Below are 17,934 nucleotides of genomic sequence, written 5' to 3'. Positions count from 1 at the left end.
GGATAACCCGTTTCTGGGATTTAAGTAAGTGTATTGATGTTTTTTGAATTGAAATTAATTAAAGGTTAATTACCATGCAGATGTTCAAACTGAGAGGTTTGCTCTTGTTCTAATTAGAGGTGTCTAAGCCAAGAACGAAATTTAGTTTTCCTACTAAGTTTCATTCAGGATCATTCTCTCTTTTAAAACAATCTATTAGAAGTTCATAGTAACATTAATATTTTTTTTCCCCCCTCATCTCCTTGTTTCTCAGTGTCTTGTGTTTGAAGATTCACCACATGGAGTCACAGGAGCCCTGGCAGCAGGAATGCAAGTGGTTATGATTCCAGATGAAAAATTAAATCCAGATCTTAAAAAGAAGGGAACACTGGTGCTGAAGTCCATGGAAGATTTCCAACCAGAACTGTTTGGTTTACCAGCATACGATTAATGCCTAATGCCTGTGAACATGTACTTGACTGGAGATAAATGAAAAGTGAAATGCAATTTTATTTTGGTTCTATGATATTTTTTCATCTTTTATTCTCCTCCTCAAAACTAGAGCACAAAAATTCTGTTACCACCCAGACTTTCACACTTTGATAAATTGTCTGAAATATTTATGATTTGTCCTTTTGATAAATGCTAAATTAAAACAGCATCTTTCTGTTAAGTGAATCCAACCTTGTTCTATTCACATCATAATGTTTTCTGGGAATATTATGAAACTATTTAGACAATTTATTGCAACTGCATTGGAAACGTCTTGTTCTGTTTCCACTTGAATTACTTACTGTTTAGATCTTAACCAGAAATCTATTCTGGATTGGCTTTTATCCCATTGTAATGTTTTTGACACCGTTATTGCTATCAATATGTTTATCCTTTCCCTCATCCCATACTTGTCCATCTATTCCACTTGTATTGTGTTGTCTTTTTTCTTTTTTCCCCCATTTCTTTGCAACAGGGACTCTGTTATACTTTCTGTGGGTTTTTTGTTTTCCTCTTAGTGATTGAATGAGATGACTCCCAGACATCCCTTAAAACCTCCATTATTCTGTAATTCTTTCGTTATCTTTTCTGATATTTTGATCACCTGCTAGCAGCTATACAAAGTTATATGATCTTAGAATTTAGCCAAAATTCTTTGCATCATATTTCATTCATTTCCTTATATCCTTATTTTCCATCTACCATGTAGCCTTCCCTTTCAATCTTGTGAAATTAATGTTTCCTGTGTCTGTGTTTCAATTCTGATAAAGTTATGGCCCTAACTCCTTTATCCAAATAACTTTCTGTAGGCTGTCCTTAATTTCTATTCTTACCTTGTCCTTGAGCCCTTATTTTTCACCAATTTCCCTACAGAGAGTTTTGCTATGTATTTTTAAAGTGCAGAAATTGCAGATTTGATTTAGGTAAATACTTAAAATTTATTTTCCTGGTTACCATAATTTCCATTAAATGTTTATGTTTTCATCTGTCCCTCTTACTTCTGTCTCTTTCTGGCATCTTGTCAGTACAAGGGTAAGGGCCCCTTTATAAAATGCTAAATACATAGACAGGTTTTGGTTGAGTCCACTATTACATGTATGACATGATGGAAGCAATGTCTTTTACCTTGTCTAAAGAAAGCTATAGTATGTATGTAGCTTTATGACAGTTTTATAAAATTAATTATTGTATTCAAGAATTAAATCCCTACATTTCTAATGAGTATCCATGAGGTACTCCACAGTCTTGGTAAAATGTCAAACTCCATAAAGACGAGAAACATGAAATATGTCAAATCAGACAATTTCCATGTATTATGAGAAGCCTTCTCTGACCTTAGGGTTTTTTAATATTATATGTTTCTATATAGTCTTCCTCACAAAAATATTTTCTAGACATGCCTGATGTTTAACTGTGTTAGATTTAACGGTGTTTTTTCAGGAAAGAAATTAATGAATTATAGACTCTTGAGTATTCATGGTGAGTTTCCTTAGATTTTCTTCCTTCTGTATTTATAAAAACCTCAAATTTTTACATCTTCTATTTAGACTGTTAATTATTTTCTTTTACAGTGGTCTGTTTATACCTTAAGAAAATAAGGACATTTTATTCCATATGGTCCGTTGTTGGGGCCCTCCCCCCTGCCATGGAGCCCTGGGAGATGGGCCCTGGGGACAGACACGGGGTTTCCCTGCCCCTGCTCAGCCTCGTTCCCCATTGGTTGGTTTGTTTTCCCTGCGCGGGCAGAAGGACCCTTGGGTCCTGTGATTGCCTCAGTTCCTCGGCAGAGCCCCGGCCATGCGGCTGGAGAAATAAACATCTCTGAAAAACATCTATCAAGAATTGGTCCATATATATTTCTTTTCCACGGGCCTCATTGTCTGATACATCGTGATGCAGTATCCGCACTGTAACAGTCAGTCAGATATGACCTAAACTGTGCCATAATCTTTTTATACATATAGTATAATGCTTTTCAGTTAAATGCTTTCCATTCTAAGGACATGGAGGCATTTTTTGGAAAAAGAGTAAATATTGATTCAGTGTAAGTATTCTCCATATTATGTTGTTTCCTTTGGCCATGGATATTGCAGTCATAACTGTTTGTATAGTGATAACAACCTGTCCCATCCAACCTGAACTCCATTTCTAGTCTTCGCAGACACGATAACAGAAATAGTGCTGTATAATTCCTCTTTTGACTTATGTTACATAGCACAAAGTTTTACTTTAGAGCAATAATTCTGAGCTTTCAAGTGTAAAACAGGTGCCTATTGAGATCCCCTTCGTTCATAATTACTGAATTTCAACAAGGAAGTTACTAGGTAGAAGAAGCTTTAATAAGCTGTAATTGGTAACTTTTTCTAAGTTTTGCATATATTTAATTTAACAGGTGAGTTTTGCAAAAAAGTAAAAGTGAGACACATCTCATTTATACTTTACTTCGAAGGAATTGCCATCAAAGTCATGAGTTTTGTTTTATAGATGTAGAGACATTAATGAATATATCACTGACAAAATCAGAATTACTTCATCATGACCACCATGGTAAGATCAGCATATCCTGTAGGTCTAATTTAATAGCCTTATTTTTTGATGAAAATTAATAATCAGAAAAATACTGCTCCCTAACCCATCAGCAACTCCTATTGCCTACAATTATTTTTTCCATTTATTTAGTATCACACCTGACAGTTGTCAGTGAGATTATGGCCCCAAACTGAAGTCTGTGAACCTGAGCCAATATGCCATAACCTTCTACCATTCTGGTAAAATTCTCTCCTGTGTACTGTTCAGCTTGTTGTTCACCAACTTCCTGGTCCTGTGCTGAACCATTTAAATGTTACTAAAGTACTTTTCATTATTGTTGTTAGCTTTCTCTTGACTGAATGAGAAATCGAAACAGCACACAAAAATAAATCCTTCTTCTACAGTAGCCCTAAAAATCCTGTCATCTCCATTATATGTGAGGGAGACACTCATGTCAGCAGTAGATGACTGTAGCCTGCCTGATTAACCATGTACCAAGTATCAACATATGTTTGTATATATTTCTTTACCCAGTTTTTGGTTGGATTTGTGGCTCTGTAGCTCGATCATCTCAACAACATCTGTTCAGAAAAGAAAAATGAAAAAAAGGATTAAAAACTTGGATCCCCTCCCTTCCTTCCATCTGCTGCTTTCCAGATGAAGTCCTGTTCTGTCTGAACTGAAAAAAATCCATACCAGATCCTGGCTACAGATCATGAGAACATGTGAGCAATCAGGACATTTGAATGCTCCATCTGTGTTTTTATGAAAAGGACTGTTAAAAACTAATCAAAAAAGTCTAGCCTCTAACTCAGCAAGCAGACTTCAATCCCAGTAAATAGTTAACACATGGTTAATTCATTTTTGTTAAGCAAAGAATAAGCACCAGCTTAATTTTAAGGATATATTTAATTTTATTTGGCTTAATATAGAACATGTGCTTCAGGCATATCCTGAGAATGATTCCAGCCTCCAGAAAATAAAGGCAAAAATTCATGACCAAGTTTTTATCATTGGAAAATAGGATCAGTGCAGCAAGATGGAGCTAAATTCAGTCATGAAAATAAATTAAAAGAAAAGAAAGAAAGACAAGTTGGTGATGTACAAACTCTTGTATTGGAACTTAAACTCCTTTCTACCTCACAAGTGAATTAGGATTTACATTTTACTGGAACTTCAATGGGATTAATTTTGGTAGAATTTCCAGGTTGCAAAGATCTACATAAACGGGGGTTTCATTGGATATATTCAAATAAAAATTCATTGCCTTGGAACAGGATTAATTTTAAAATGCAGTCTGACTTCTATGAAGCTTGGCATTTGCCTTCTACAAATAAAGATCAGAAAAAGCTGAGATATTCATTCCTCATTTGGATTAGATGTCTTTCTAAAGAATGCTATACTTAAACCAAAGAAAGCTCTGCCCAGATCGCGCATGTTGCATGTATTCCAAAAAATGTCTTCAGTAGAATCCAAATTAGAAAAAAAAATTGCAAGAAAATTCATATTAAAAAAAATCTGATTATTTTCTACTACATTAAAATTCATATGTATCTTTAACAAGTAGAGAATGAAGCTTGAAATTTGCTGCTGTCTTGCTAGCTCTAGGTACTAGTTATCCATACAGAAATCTGCCTTTTTTTTTAATCTATATAAATTTAGACACCAAAAACACTAGCTAGGCAGTAAATTCCGCAATTCCACAGGCCATATGAAAAAATTGTTTCTAATTTTTTTAATATTAGAATAATGATAGACAATAAAAATATAGCAACCCTTTATTTTTTTTTTCCCAATTAATTTGTTTCCATGCATTTGTTTCTAATTTAACCAGTTTGTATCTTCACTGAATTTACTGTGTTTTGGCATTGACAAGGTAGGACTGCTTTTTTTGTCAAACTAATGGAAATAAATGGAAATAGTGGACTGGAGGAAAAGGAGTTCTCTCAGAACACTTCTCTGTCCCAAGGGAAACATGACTCTCATCAACACTTTATATTAACCTTCCCTTTGGCCAGCAAGTGTGAGTTGTGGGTCTAATTACCCTATTATGATGAAGGACAGAAGAAGGGCAAGAACTCAAACTAAAGCCCTTTCCAGAACTTCCAAGGAAACCACCCCTGGCAGGAGGGCTCAGTGAATGTGCCAGTGTCTGTGTCTACACCAGGTAACTCAGTGTCAAAAAAAACCCAAACAAAGGTATATACTGGAGGGCAGGGGGCAGCATAAGAAAGGCTGATGGTCTCTTCTGCTCTTCAGCCCTTTGATTTATGGGCTCTAAGCCATCATATTCAAAATGTTAGGTGCTGGCTCACTCTTGTGATTAAAACAAGCTTCAGCAGAGAGAGAGAGCATTCCAGCTCGCGCTTCTCTGTGGCTCTTTCCCCAGAATATCTGCAATATGAAACTGGAACATGAAATAAAACATTAACAGGATCATTGTTAATATCCAAGGTTCCTTGGATTCAAAGGGAGCAGAGAGAGCATTATTTAGTGGAGAAGAACAGAATGGTAGAAAAGGGAGCTGGAAACAAGGACGTGACCCATGATATAAACCATCTAGGACCTCGCACTCAAATGAAATGAAAGAAGAGAAATATGTTTTGCTAAGTTCCACTTGTCCTTAGCAAAACTGTAAAAGCAGTAATTATGATGGGAAAATTGTTTGCATTAACAGAAGCAAGACTCAACTCAAAAACATATGCAAAGACACTCTGTTATGAAACACAGGTTTCTACATATAAGTCAACCCCTATGGCAAACAGAGCAATTTGCCCATAGAAGGGGATGTTGATTTTGACTGTATTTCATCCATGATGTCATGGTTACTTAAGTAAAGTGTATTATGGTGGTGTTACTGACTATTCCTTTCACAAAGAGCTATATAGACAACAACTTTTTGTCATTTAGAGAACTTTGGAAGTTGGAGTACTGAAGTTAATTAAATTTCCTGTAAATTTGACAAAGCAGATTCCACAGTATCATCTGGATGTCTTGCTAGTAATTTAATTGATTACTTCTACCTACATACCTAGAATGTGGGCAATGTGTCTAATAGTAACAGTATCCAATACAAATCACTGTATGGCTGCAGGTAAAACTGCTATCTTACACTCAAATGTGATAAAATGAAAAGCATTAGGAATTTCAAACTAGAGGTTCTTTGTCCAGATAACCCTCTTACTTTTTGTGAAAAGGAAGTGTTTAGTAAGAGATCACACAGATCCACAACTGATAGAAAAATACATTTGCCACCAGCTCCTCATAAAATGATGCAGTTTGTTTGGGGAAGAATGTAAATATGGTATTTCTACAAAATAGTGTTATTCCCAATTACTTTTTCCAAACGCAGGGTAGGTAGAAACAAGTAGGGGCAAGAGGAAGATGCACACAGATCAATCATTCTGAGCCTCCTCTGATTCTCTGCCTCAGATCATGAAAAGGAGAGGAGTCGTTTCTAGCTGTTAACCAAGCAAATTCAGAAATGCACAAGTTTTATCTCTGTTCTCAGTTTTTTTCTATTGCACATGAACTTTAGAGATAAACAAAAATATGTGAAATGCAGTTAGACTTAAATAGGAGAAAAATCTCTGTACACTTTGCCAGGAATGCAGAGAAGTGACTTTGTGACATACAAGAACAGCTGCTGTTCTCAGAGGTTATCTCTCTGCTGCTTCTCATGATCCTGAGTCAATCAGCAGAGCTATGTTCAAGCACAGGACCATGATAGTTGTGCTGAAGATAGAGAAGGTAAGTGCTACACTAGGGAATGTTTTTCCTTTTTAGAAAATGCTGAAAGACGTTCAATAGTGTTGTACCTTGTGAAGTGTCTTTTTGTTGTAGCGGAATGTAATTTCAGCAAACAGTAGTTTTGTCACATAGTAATATTTCACGTATTTAACCTGCTGCAGAATATCTGCAGAGACATGGATATCATAAGCTGCTTTTAAGTACAGTAGAGAAGAGCTGCTTTTAAGGGAGAGCAGAGTTTTCATTACAGCACCAAAAAACGGGGAGGAACAGGGAACATGAGGAAAAACAAGTGTTAATGTTTGCTAAGATAGCATCTTGATTTAAAAATTGTGAAGACTATGCAAAATGTATTGAATCATTTTATTACTGTGTCCTCATTCTTGGATATCATCCAGAACTGCTACATTTTACCTGAAAAATTGGAAAGCTGATTAAGTCAAAATGGATTTCCTGGAGGCCTATGACTGCAGCCTTGTAAAATGATCCATTATAGCCTTCAACATTGTTCTTATTGATGGCTACATCTGAAATGTTGCAAAACACATGGCATTCATTTTTTTCAGACCAAACATATTAGGTAACTGATTTTATGTTTTTCAGTGCAATATGAGACAGAAAAACATGGTGGATTTTTCCCCTCTCTAAAGCAAATCTTACTGTAAGGAGATTTATTAATTATGTAATTTCACCCTGTCATATTTCCTTAGCCTATGTTATGTAACTCTTAGTAACCATTTTATAAATGTTACAGAGCACATAGGTAACTGAAATCAGTGTCTGGAATTTTTTTTTTTTGTCTGGAGTGTCCTAAACACTTTCCATGTGTCCTAAACACATTCCTTTAATCAAATACTTGTTATTTTTGTCGGTGCAAGGAACTTGGTTTGTGAAATTGTCTACAGGTCCTTTCAGTTCTGATTTTCTAGCGAAGACTCAACTGTGTCAGAAACAGCTTGAAAACCCCTTCTGGTACGAAGAACATTTTGACATCTACATGAAAGGAGCTGGTGCATAGCTGTCATCTGTGCTCCTCTTAAAGCCAGTTGTGTATCTGATACAAAATTGATACTCCTTATAACCTCAGCAGAGAGTTCTGTATCCTTAGTGAAGTTCACACCTGTGTGAAAGTTTGCTGAAGGGAAAAGAGAGGAGAGGAGAGCAGAGGATAGGGGAGGGGAGGGGAGGAGATGAGACGAGACGAGATGAGAGTACCCAATATAAATAATCTGTACTTCTATTATATCTACTTCTAATTGACATATTGAGCATACTAAAACTTGCACACTTAGGACAGCCTAGCGGGAGGGATTGCATACTGAGTATTTGAGATGTGTTCTTACAAAGGTGACTGAGACCATCCTTTGTGAGCTCTTGTAGTTATTTGTTCTGGTCTGCCTGTTATTTTTACACAACATCCTACATTCTTAATTAATTAATTTACAAACCTTTCTTACACTTTTCCTTCCCTTAAACCATCTGAAGGTACTACCACAGTATTGACCTTGTTGGTTGTTATTAAAATGTCTTTTTCATAGAGATATTAGTTGTTTTGTTTCATTTTGTGGTTTTGTGGGGGGGTTTGGTTTTGGGGTTTTTTTTTGGTTTTTTTTTTGTTGTTGCTGTTGTTTGGTTCATTTTTGGTGTTTGTTTGGTTATAAGAGTTAAGTAACTGCCAAACAAAATAGTCATTTCAGAGACATGCCAGTGGTCATGGTTTAGGAATGGTATTCTCCAATTTAGTGCTCCCACTAAAACCATGCTGCCACTTGCTCCCCCCACTTTTCCCCTCCCCTTCTCCTGCAGAGGGTGGGAGAGGAGAATTAGAGGCACAAAAAGTAAAGACCATGTTTTGACATAAGATCAATTTACTGGCAACAGCAATAAGACAAGAAAACAAACAGTAACAGCAACAATATTAATAAAAAATGGTATAAAAAAAAGAATTACACAGAAAACTTCCTGATAACAGACAATATCAAATGTCTCCCTCTGCCACATTTTCTCGACTGGAAGAAACACTTCTCCCAGGAAGAGAAAATCCCTTCCTCCTGCTCCCAGCAATGACATGAGGTGGCTCTCAGCCGTGCCCCCTCCTGGCTACTGCAAAAATTACCCCGTCTTGTTTGGAACCAGGACAGAATAAAATGATTTTCTCAGATGTGCTGTTTCTATGACCTTGATACGGACAAATTACCATTAGAGACTAGAAAAACATCTGGCTTTAGGAGGGTTGTGTTTTGCTGGAAAACTTCTAATAGTTCTGTGAACTGAATTTGTTCTATAGCTAAATATCCAGTCTGCTTTGCGGCGTGAGGCTAGGCAAATTTCATCTGCAATTAATTGATGTAAAAAATTCTACAGAAAATTTTAAAAAATACTGCAGACTAGAATGATTTATAACAAATTATGATAGCATCTTCCTACCTGTTTTGGTGGCAATGATAAGACTAAAAGTGTGCCACACACATTTTTTGTTTGACTAGGATGGCTAAAATGAAGGAAAAATATCTCTCATGAGAGGCACAGGTAATTGCAGCCCATGAAATCCTCTGTTAAATGGGCTATACATCACACAAGTATAGGCAGGCAATCTCCTTTTAGCTCATCTCTCTCTCTCCCCTGTTACTTTCCTGTTCCCCTCCCCCTGCCAGGTATAAACATTTAGGTTTAGCATTTAGCATTTAGCTTCAAGTTAAATGAAAGGATATTTAAATTCCTAACAATGGATCAATATGTTTGACAAGATTGAACACTATGGTTCATATGAATTCATCTTTGCAGATAAGAAGCCATCAACACATATGTGCCTCTAATCCTAGTGATTAAATACCATCTTCCCTGCTGGGTTTCATAGTTGAGATGTCATTCTTGGTATGGTTTTTTTAAGTTCTGTTAGGTTTACATAAAAAGAAATAAGATAAATGCTCTCTTCAAATGTATGGCTGAATTAATGTGGCTTGCCTTGATAATCAAAAACACTTCAACTGTTCTTGCCAAATTGATATGATTTTAATAACTGAGGTTTGTACCCATAGAAAAAGCAAAAATTTGTTGTTCTTATCTGTTTTTCTCGGTAACTTTTCTCTTTAAAAATATCTAAAGAAATGTCTGATAAAATTTTAGATAATCTATTCAAAACCAAAAAGTCCAAGAATTCCGAGTACCCATTTTGTTGTTTTCACTTATGAATTAGACAGAGTCCTTGTCTTTGATAATGGACTCTGACCTAAAAGATTCCCAGGGAAAGCACAGGCTACTTCAAATGTGAAGAGGGAAAATGTGCATTCTACTAATTAAATTAAAAACTACCTGAGATTTATTTGTCAAAAGGTAACACTTATCACCTCATCAAGGATTTTTATGGAGGAACACAACCTAGATCTTTATTTTACAGTGAATCTTATCCTCAGATTTCTCAGTTTACAGCCAAGCATGCTGGACAGTTACAGCTAGTGATTTGAACAAAAATCACTTTTGATGTTGAAGAGTAAGGCTAATTCACTGGGACTCCTGAAATGCAAAGCCAACCCATTGCATGGACTGACATTGATCATGCTATCCCAAGGGAAAGATAGGAAAAAGGTATCAATGAGTACGAACAAAATGTGCATATGATCAGTGATGGTGTGATTGCTGCAGAGTGGCCTGATGGCGATTCAGACCTCACTGGATCCCCTTTGGTGTCAGGAGCCACCTTCAGTGCCCAGAGCAACTTGCACCAGGAATGCAGAACTGTCTGTGTATTCAAAACTCTTGGAGTAAGAATCATCACCATTGCAAAGTCTCACCCCTTTCTAAAGTCCAAAACAGAGCTGAGAAGTCTTCAATTGTTGTTCGCTAATGATAGGATGATACTTCCCCACCCCGCCCTCCCCATATTTGCAGGGTTTTTTTTGGGAATGCATGTAAACTAGCTGAGTTATTCAACACCTTTAGTTGTCTGATTGCACAGCTGATTACAGACGTAAACAACCAGCAGACGTGAGCTTTGCAGATGGAATTAATCACAAAACACAAACAAGAAAGTATAATTCTGTGAGATAAGTTAAAAACTTACAAGCCAGAGTGCAAACAGCATTTGAAATATTGGAAAATTATCAGTGATGCATTTCAGCTTTTTAAAGGAAATTTGCTTTAATATTATTATATTATATTTTAAGTAAAAGGTTTGTAATTATTTTTTATAAGACCACTGGTGTCAGGAATATTATAACTACAGCTCCATAGCTTAATGACCATCGAAAAGAAGACGTCAGGTTTAGGAAAATGTAGTATTTTGCCTATTTAATTTTACAATTTTGGCTGTACATTTTACAAAGAAAAAATTCTGTTTAAGATTTAAAATTAAGAGAAAATAAATTAAACCTGTAATAGCAAACAAAGAAATGGATTTTAAATAGAATGCACGTAAAGCCCTAGCTGTCCATTCTCTCTACAAAGAGAACAGACCGCTCTTTTATCCATTTTTCTCTTTATCCCTCTTTCTCTTTTATCCCTTCAAATATGGAGGTTAATAACTCAGGATTACTAAGTGTACTCCCTCAGGTCAGCACAGTAAGAAGTTAGCATCTCAGAATTATAAACAAGTATTACAGACTGAGAAAAAAACCCACTTTTCCTACATAAAGCCAGGGTAAGCAATGTTTTTGGGCTTTCTGCACTGTGAATGGGAGTAATGGCTACATCAGGTCTAGGGTGTATGGAGAAGGTTTAAGATACTCATCAAGTGGATTTTGTTTGGATTGTTGATTCCTCTTCTTTTTCACTTTTATTCCACTGTAAATATGACCAATCACCACGTAAAAGTAAAGACATAGTAAAATGTAAAATGTACTTGCAACTGTCATGGGTTAGCAAAACATAGTCCCGGAAGTGATGTGCTTGCAAAAGGGTGCTTACAGCTTGCTCTGTGACCTGACAGAACCTATCAGCTGGCCAGTTTGAATATGGACAATTCTTTAAGCCACTTAAAATTTTCACCGCTTCTGTGATGCACACTTAAGAATAGAGAAACTCCCCCACAGCTCTGTCTCATTTCTGGCGCTGGGACAGGTGGCTGCGGGCCTCGTATGGGGGCCGGGCCCGGCCACAGCCATCCAGGGGCCAATAGGCCCTGTTCCACCTGCAGAACCGCCCCCCCCGCCAAGACCTACTGTGGGCAGCCGGAGCAGCCCAGCTCCCCCTCTCCAGTGCGGCCAAGATTCAGCTAAAGCTGCCCCGCTGTCCAGCAAAAGATCATGTGAGATCATGTGAGCAACAGCGATAAGCAAAATTCCAGCTGCAAGGCCTAGGTGAGATTAACCTTTTTAGTACTGTGAAGAGCTGAAAACCTGAGGGAAGAGAAAGAGGAGATGCTTAAAGCTGAAATTCTGTTGTAAAGCTATGATGTATCAGAGTACCCCTTGTAATTTCATGAAGGCATGGGGGGGGGGTGGAGCGTTCACTTGTACTCGTGAGTAAAAGCACCGGTGCTGAGATAGGCAGATGCTCACGCAGCTGTAATTTCATGAGAGGTTTGAACAGGGAGAGATGGAAGCGATGAGGACTTTTGCTCCAAATGGAAAAGGAGAAAACCTCAGTTCCTAGAGATGCTCCCAGAGATAGTCCTAGAGATGAAGATGAGGAGGACCCTTTGCTCCCAGGGAAGGAGAAAGACCTCTGTTCTTAGAGATGAAATGCTCCCAGAGATGGGTGAACTTTTGTTTCTGAATGGCTCAACCTTAAAATTGTACCCCAGTAATTCAAGGGTGGACTCTTGAAAGCAGTTGTGGGAAAAGCTGCAAGTCGGGGGAAGGGACTGACATGCAAGCAGAGAACCAACCCGGGCAGCTGTCTCACTGTGATAATGCATGGACAAGAGAGACTCCTCTTCCTAAATGGACTGAACAAGGTTATTATGGAAGTGGTAAACAGACTGAACATCTCAAGGGTTGTCTTTTTACGTTGTCAGTGGGAGAAGGGAGAAAGGTGGGGGGAGGAGAAGTGTTCTGAAGGTGTGGTATGATTTTTTTTTTCCGTATTTTAGGTCTGTTAATAAACTTCTTTATATTGCTTCAAGTTTGGTGCCTGCTTTGCATTTCTTCTAATTCTTATTTCACAGAAGATAAACAGTAATGAGTATTTTGGACCAAACCACTACACTAAATTGGTGTTTCTGCCCGGTTACAAACTGAACCCGCTACAGCAACCCTTCAGCGGCTTAGTGAAATTAATATCTCTGTGCCTTTTCCTGCTATGTGTTGTCTGTGAGTTAATGTGACTGTAGAGCATCAGGAGGCCTCCTGAGAATTCTCTCATCCGTGCCCATCATGGCAAAGCTGTTTCAACACACTGTCCTAAGTCATAGACCCAAAGCTTCCAGGGTAGCAAATAGGCAAGGAAAATATGTGGTTAGTTTTCTGTTTGGGGCATGGCTTCTTTGTGTTTGAATGTGGAATAAAATAAAATATAATGAATCCACAATGATTATCACTGGGCAAAGTAAAAGGTTTCCTTCAGTAGCTCTGTTCTCTTTTAGGAAATATCCAGACAATATAGTCCCTTCATAGTTTACGATAAAAAATTTCCATTACAAAAATTACTCTGAAGGATTTTAAACTCTCCCTCTTCCTCTCACTTGGATGTACCATCAGCATGTCTATGTAATTTGAATCAAATAATTATAACAGAAGTGTCAGAGGAGTTCTCTACACTGTCAAGGTTGATTTTCAAAAGTATTGAAACATGGAGGACATTCAGGAAACATCTGGAGCAAAAATTAATGTTGTGCCAATATATAAAAAAGACTAAATAGAATAACCTATTTAGTTATAAGCTTGTCATAATAAAATCAGACTTAGAAATAAAGTTAAATTCCTAGTATGGGACTGGGGATAAAATTAGAGGAAACTGAGAAGTTTTATTTGCGTCTTAACAGAAATTATAATGGTACAGGAATTATAGGGTAAAATACTAATCCCTGGATGGAATATGGTTGGCATGTTCAAAATCTGTTCCACGATGATCCCTCACACCTGCAATCTGCGTCCATAGCACCCACTAAGGGGGATGGAACAGAGAGAGGAGCAGAGTGGAGACACCGTGGCCAGGCTCTGTTGAAATCCTTGCAGGGAGGGGAATTCAATGGTACTTTGCAGCTGAGAAACAGCCCAGCATCTGTCAGCCAGGGCAGAGAGGGGGAGATGTCCTGCTGGTGAGCTGCAGCTGTGGTGGAATCGCTCTCCTCTGATGAGCTTGGTTCATTATAACTTAATTATAATATCAAGGCACACCTCCATCCCAAAGTTACCCACCTCCAGGGTATGACCACCCCTCACTGGGCATGTGCTCTATATTTTATTGACTGTATCTTTAAGAGAAAAGTGAGAGAATTTTGCATTAATCAGTAACAAAAGTGACTTGAGTCACTTAAGCTCCACCTAAACATAAAGAGTCCTTTGACACAGAATAAACTGTCCTGGTAAGCCACAGCTCTGAAAACACTTAGGATCATATGAGACGGGTCCACAGGACATGAGTTTCTGGTGCAGAAGCAAACATATTGGATTGGAGATGGCAAATCTTGCAGGCAGGAGGCAGCTGAATCTCCATGCCCCCTATTCTAACCAGTAGTGAGCGTGCCCACAGAGTTCACATACACAGCACATACATTGTTCAGTACATTATTGTTCAGTAAACTGCCAGCTTCACAGGTAACACAGACAGACACACAGAGCCCTCACGCAAACACAGGCAGCGCCAAGGGACTCATCCTGCCTGTTCCACTCTTCCTGAGCAGGGTGAAGGTTGGCTACAAAGAATATATAAATACATGTCAGCACTGAGGACCTTTCTCACAGCTGTGCTTAGCCAGGCTGCCCACAAGAGTTTTTATCACACACCCAGACAATATCCTCAGTCTGGACATGTTAATTTTTGCCATGTTAATTTTTGAGCCAGAACTAGGAACGCACCATCGTAGCAGTCTACAACTTCCTCATGAGGGGAAGCAGAGGAGCAGCATTGATCTCTTCTCTCTAATGACCAGTGACAGGACCCAAGGGAATGGCCTATGTCCCCATTTCCAGCAGATGTGTCCTTGGTCCCCAGGCTGGAAAGCACTTGCCATGTTAGCTCTCCTAGTGTACAGAAAGGCACCTGTTCTTGAGGGTCTCCCTTGTGTGCCCTTCTTGTATGAGAACAAGTCTTGTGCACCTGTTTAGACGGATGCCAAGTAGAAGCAGAGAGTAGCCTCTAGGTTTGGTTCTGGTGCCACCTCTGTGAGAAAGGAAATCTTCAGAAGCTCTTCAGTTTAGCAGGGTTTTTGTAACTGAGAAGTCTTAAATTTCAAGCTAAATAAATTCAAATGAGAAAGTGTGCATGTTTGGAATGAAATCTTGTTGCTAGGACAACTTGCCAATTGATGTAGTGAATTCAGTATTGTTCAAAATGTTGAAATCAAAACTAGAAGGTTTTTTGGGTTGGTTTTGGGTTGGGTTTTTTTTGTATGGTTGTTGTTGTTGTTTTCAATTAATACTTCATTCATTTAAGACTTAATTCAGGGAAGTATTTAATTGTCTGTCAAAAAGTAGTTTGGATGTGAAAGCCATAGTAATTTTACATTGCCTTATACTTTGTGAAAACAAGCTTTAGGAGCTGTTAGATCCTAGCTGAAAAACGCTTCCATCTTTCATGCCATTAAAACATTGAGTTGCAACATCATTTTACATTGTGTCCAGGTCTGCTAAGTAAAGGGGTCTTTTCTAACAAAAACCAGCCAGACATAATATTTCATGCATTTTTAGTACCACATGTATAAATCTCAAAAGCAATTCATCATTTTTTAGAAACTATAAGATAGCTATCAGGACAGCCATCATTCTTTAAGGACTATAGGGACACATGGCTGTATTGTGAAATTTTCACTATAAACTACAACCTCACTTTTCCAAATGTGACCCAGCTTTAAATCTCCTAAGGCAGAAAGGTATAATATGTCAAACATACTCTCTCGGGAAATGCCTTGACAATGAATTTTAATAGTTTTGGGTTTTGTGGGGTTTCTTTCTCTAAATAGGATTTTCAGAAACACCCTTTTTCACATGAATGCTGAGAAGAGAGGTGGCAATGTAACCATCAGCTTTGACTTCCAAACAAACCATACTTTTTTCAGTTCAGAGAAAGAAATAAAAAGGTAAATGAAAGGGTCACCCCTGGTCATGGGTTAGCAAAACATAGTCCCGGAAGTGATGTGCTTGCAAAAGGGTGCTTACAGCTTCCTCTGTGACCAGACAGAACCTATCAGCTGGCCAGTTTGAATATGGACAATTCTTTAAGCCACTTAAAATTTTCACCGCCTCTGTGATGCACACTTAAGAATAGACAAAGGCTGGGCAGAGCTCTGTCTCATTTCTGGCTCTGGGACAGGTGGCTGCGGGGCCCCGTATGGGGCCCGGCCCAGGCCCTGCTCGGGCCAGGCCGGGCCGGGCCACGGCCATCCTGGAGTCGATGGGCTCTGTTCCACCCACGGAACCCCCCCACAGCCCTGCTCTGTGCAGACGGGGCGGCCCGGCTCCCCCTCTCCAGTGCGGCCAAAATTCAGCTAAAGCTGCCCTGCTGTATCGGCACAGATCATGTGACCAACAGCGATAAGCGAAATTCCAGCTGCAAGGCCTAGGTGAGATTAACCCTTTTAGTACTGTGAAGAGCTGAAAACCTGAGGGAAGAGAAAGAGGAGATGCTTAAAGCTGAAATTCTGTTGTAAAGCTATGATGTATCAGAGTACCCCTTGTAATTTCATGAAGGCATGGGGGGGGGGTGGAGCGTTCACTTGTACTCGTGAGTAAAAGCACCTGCGCTGAGATAGGCAGATGCTGAAGCAGCTGTAATTTCATGAGAGGTTTGAACAGGGAGAGATGGAAGCGATGAGGACTTTTGCTCCAAATGGAAAAGGAGAAAACCTCAGTTCCTAGAGATGCTCCCAGAGATAGTCCTAGAGATGAAGATGAGGAGGACCCTTTGCTCCCAGGGAAGGAGAAAGACCTCTGTTCTTAGAGATGAAATGCTCCCAGAGATGGGTGAACTTTTGTTTCTGAATGGCTCAACCTTAAAATTGTACCCCAGTAATTCAAGGGTGGACTCTTGAAAGCAGTTGTGGGAAAAGCTGCAAGTCGGGGGAAGGGACTGACATGCAAGCAGAGAACCAACCCGGGCGGCTGTCTCACTGTGATAATGCATGGACAAGAGAGACTCCTCTTCCTAAATGGACTGAACAAGGTTATTATGGAAGTGGTAAACAGACTGAACATCTCAAGGGTTGTCTTTTTACGTTGTCAGTGGGAGAAGGGAGAAAGGTGGGGGGAGGAGAAGTGTTCTGAAGGTGTGGTATGATTTTATTTATTGTTTTTTCTTTTTTTTCCCCGTATTTTAGGTCTGTTAATAAACTTCTTTATATTCTTTCAACTTTGGTGCCTGCTTTGCTTTTCTCCTAACTCTTATCTCACAGAAGGTAAACACTAATGAGCATTTTGGACCAAACCACTACACCCCCATAGTGATCTCATGCAAGCACTAACATAAAAGCACTATGAAAATATTAATCCTTTTGCTGTTGCTTTTAATAGGATACTAATAAAAACTGAAAAGTGTGACCAGAGGGAGGGAAAGCAAGGACTCCAGGGATAATTTTCTTATTTTGCTTAAAAGCAAAAACCTCCCAAACCTCTTCTTTATTTCTATTACAGTAGATATAATTTTAAAATGCATTAGAACATCATACCATAGTTTTTGAGAAGAGGAAAATATTTTTTCTAGCTCATCCATAATGATATATAAAATCTTGATGAATGTAGACTCCTGTTTCTCAACATTTTCAAATTTGCAGTATTGTATTCAAATTAGTCAGGTTAATATAACATTAATTAATAATTCATAAATTAAATAAATAATTCATTATTCAACATAAATACTATGTATGTATTCAGAGAAAGAAATGGGAGTTTATGACCTTTAGAAGAAGAGGCAGGCAACTTGGAAGGACTACAAGGATATTGAGAGGTTAGGCAGGGAGAAAATTAAAATGGCCCAAGCTGAACTAGAACTTAATATCACTTTTGGCAAAAAAGGCAATAAAAAACATTTCTATAAATGCATCAGAAAAAAAAAAAAAAAGGAGGGCTAAAGAAAATCTCCCTCTTTTATTGG

General features: G+C 38.4%; 1 protein-coding gene across 5 annotated transcripts in view; it reads left to right on the top strand.

The window, feature by feature from the left end:
• Positions 1–1,468, top strand: part of PUDP (pseudouridine 5'-phosphatase) — a 69,890-nt gene extending 68,422 nt beyond the window's left edge. For 4 of the 5 annotated variants that reach the window (XM_032100591.1, XM_032100594.1, XM_032100595.1 and 1 more), the window contains one exon: positions 254–1,468. In XM_032100591.1, coding sequence (XP_031956482.1) covers positions 254–430 — 177 coding nt within the window. In that variant the 3' untranslated portion in view covers positions 431–1,468. The remainder of the gene's footprint in view (positions 1–253) is intronic. The other variant, XM_032100593.1, reaches the window with a different exon arrangement.
• Positions 1,469–17,934: the final 16,466 nt, after the last annotated feature.

The sequence above is a fragment of the Corvus moneduloides genome, chromosome 2, assembly GCF_009650955.1.
Source record: "Corvus moneduloides isolate bCorMon1 chromosome 2, bCorMon1.pri, whole genome shotgun sequence".
NCBI classification, from domain to species: Eukaryota; Metazoa; Chordata; class Aves; order Passeriformes; family Corvidae; genus Corvus; species Corvus moneduloides.
Note: the sequence above shows the minus strand (reverse complement) of the source record. Positions and strands in the feature narration are given on the sequence as shown.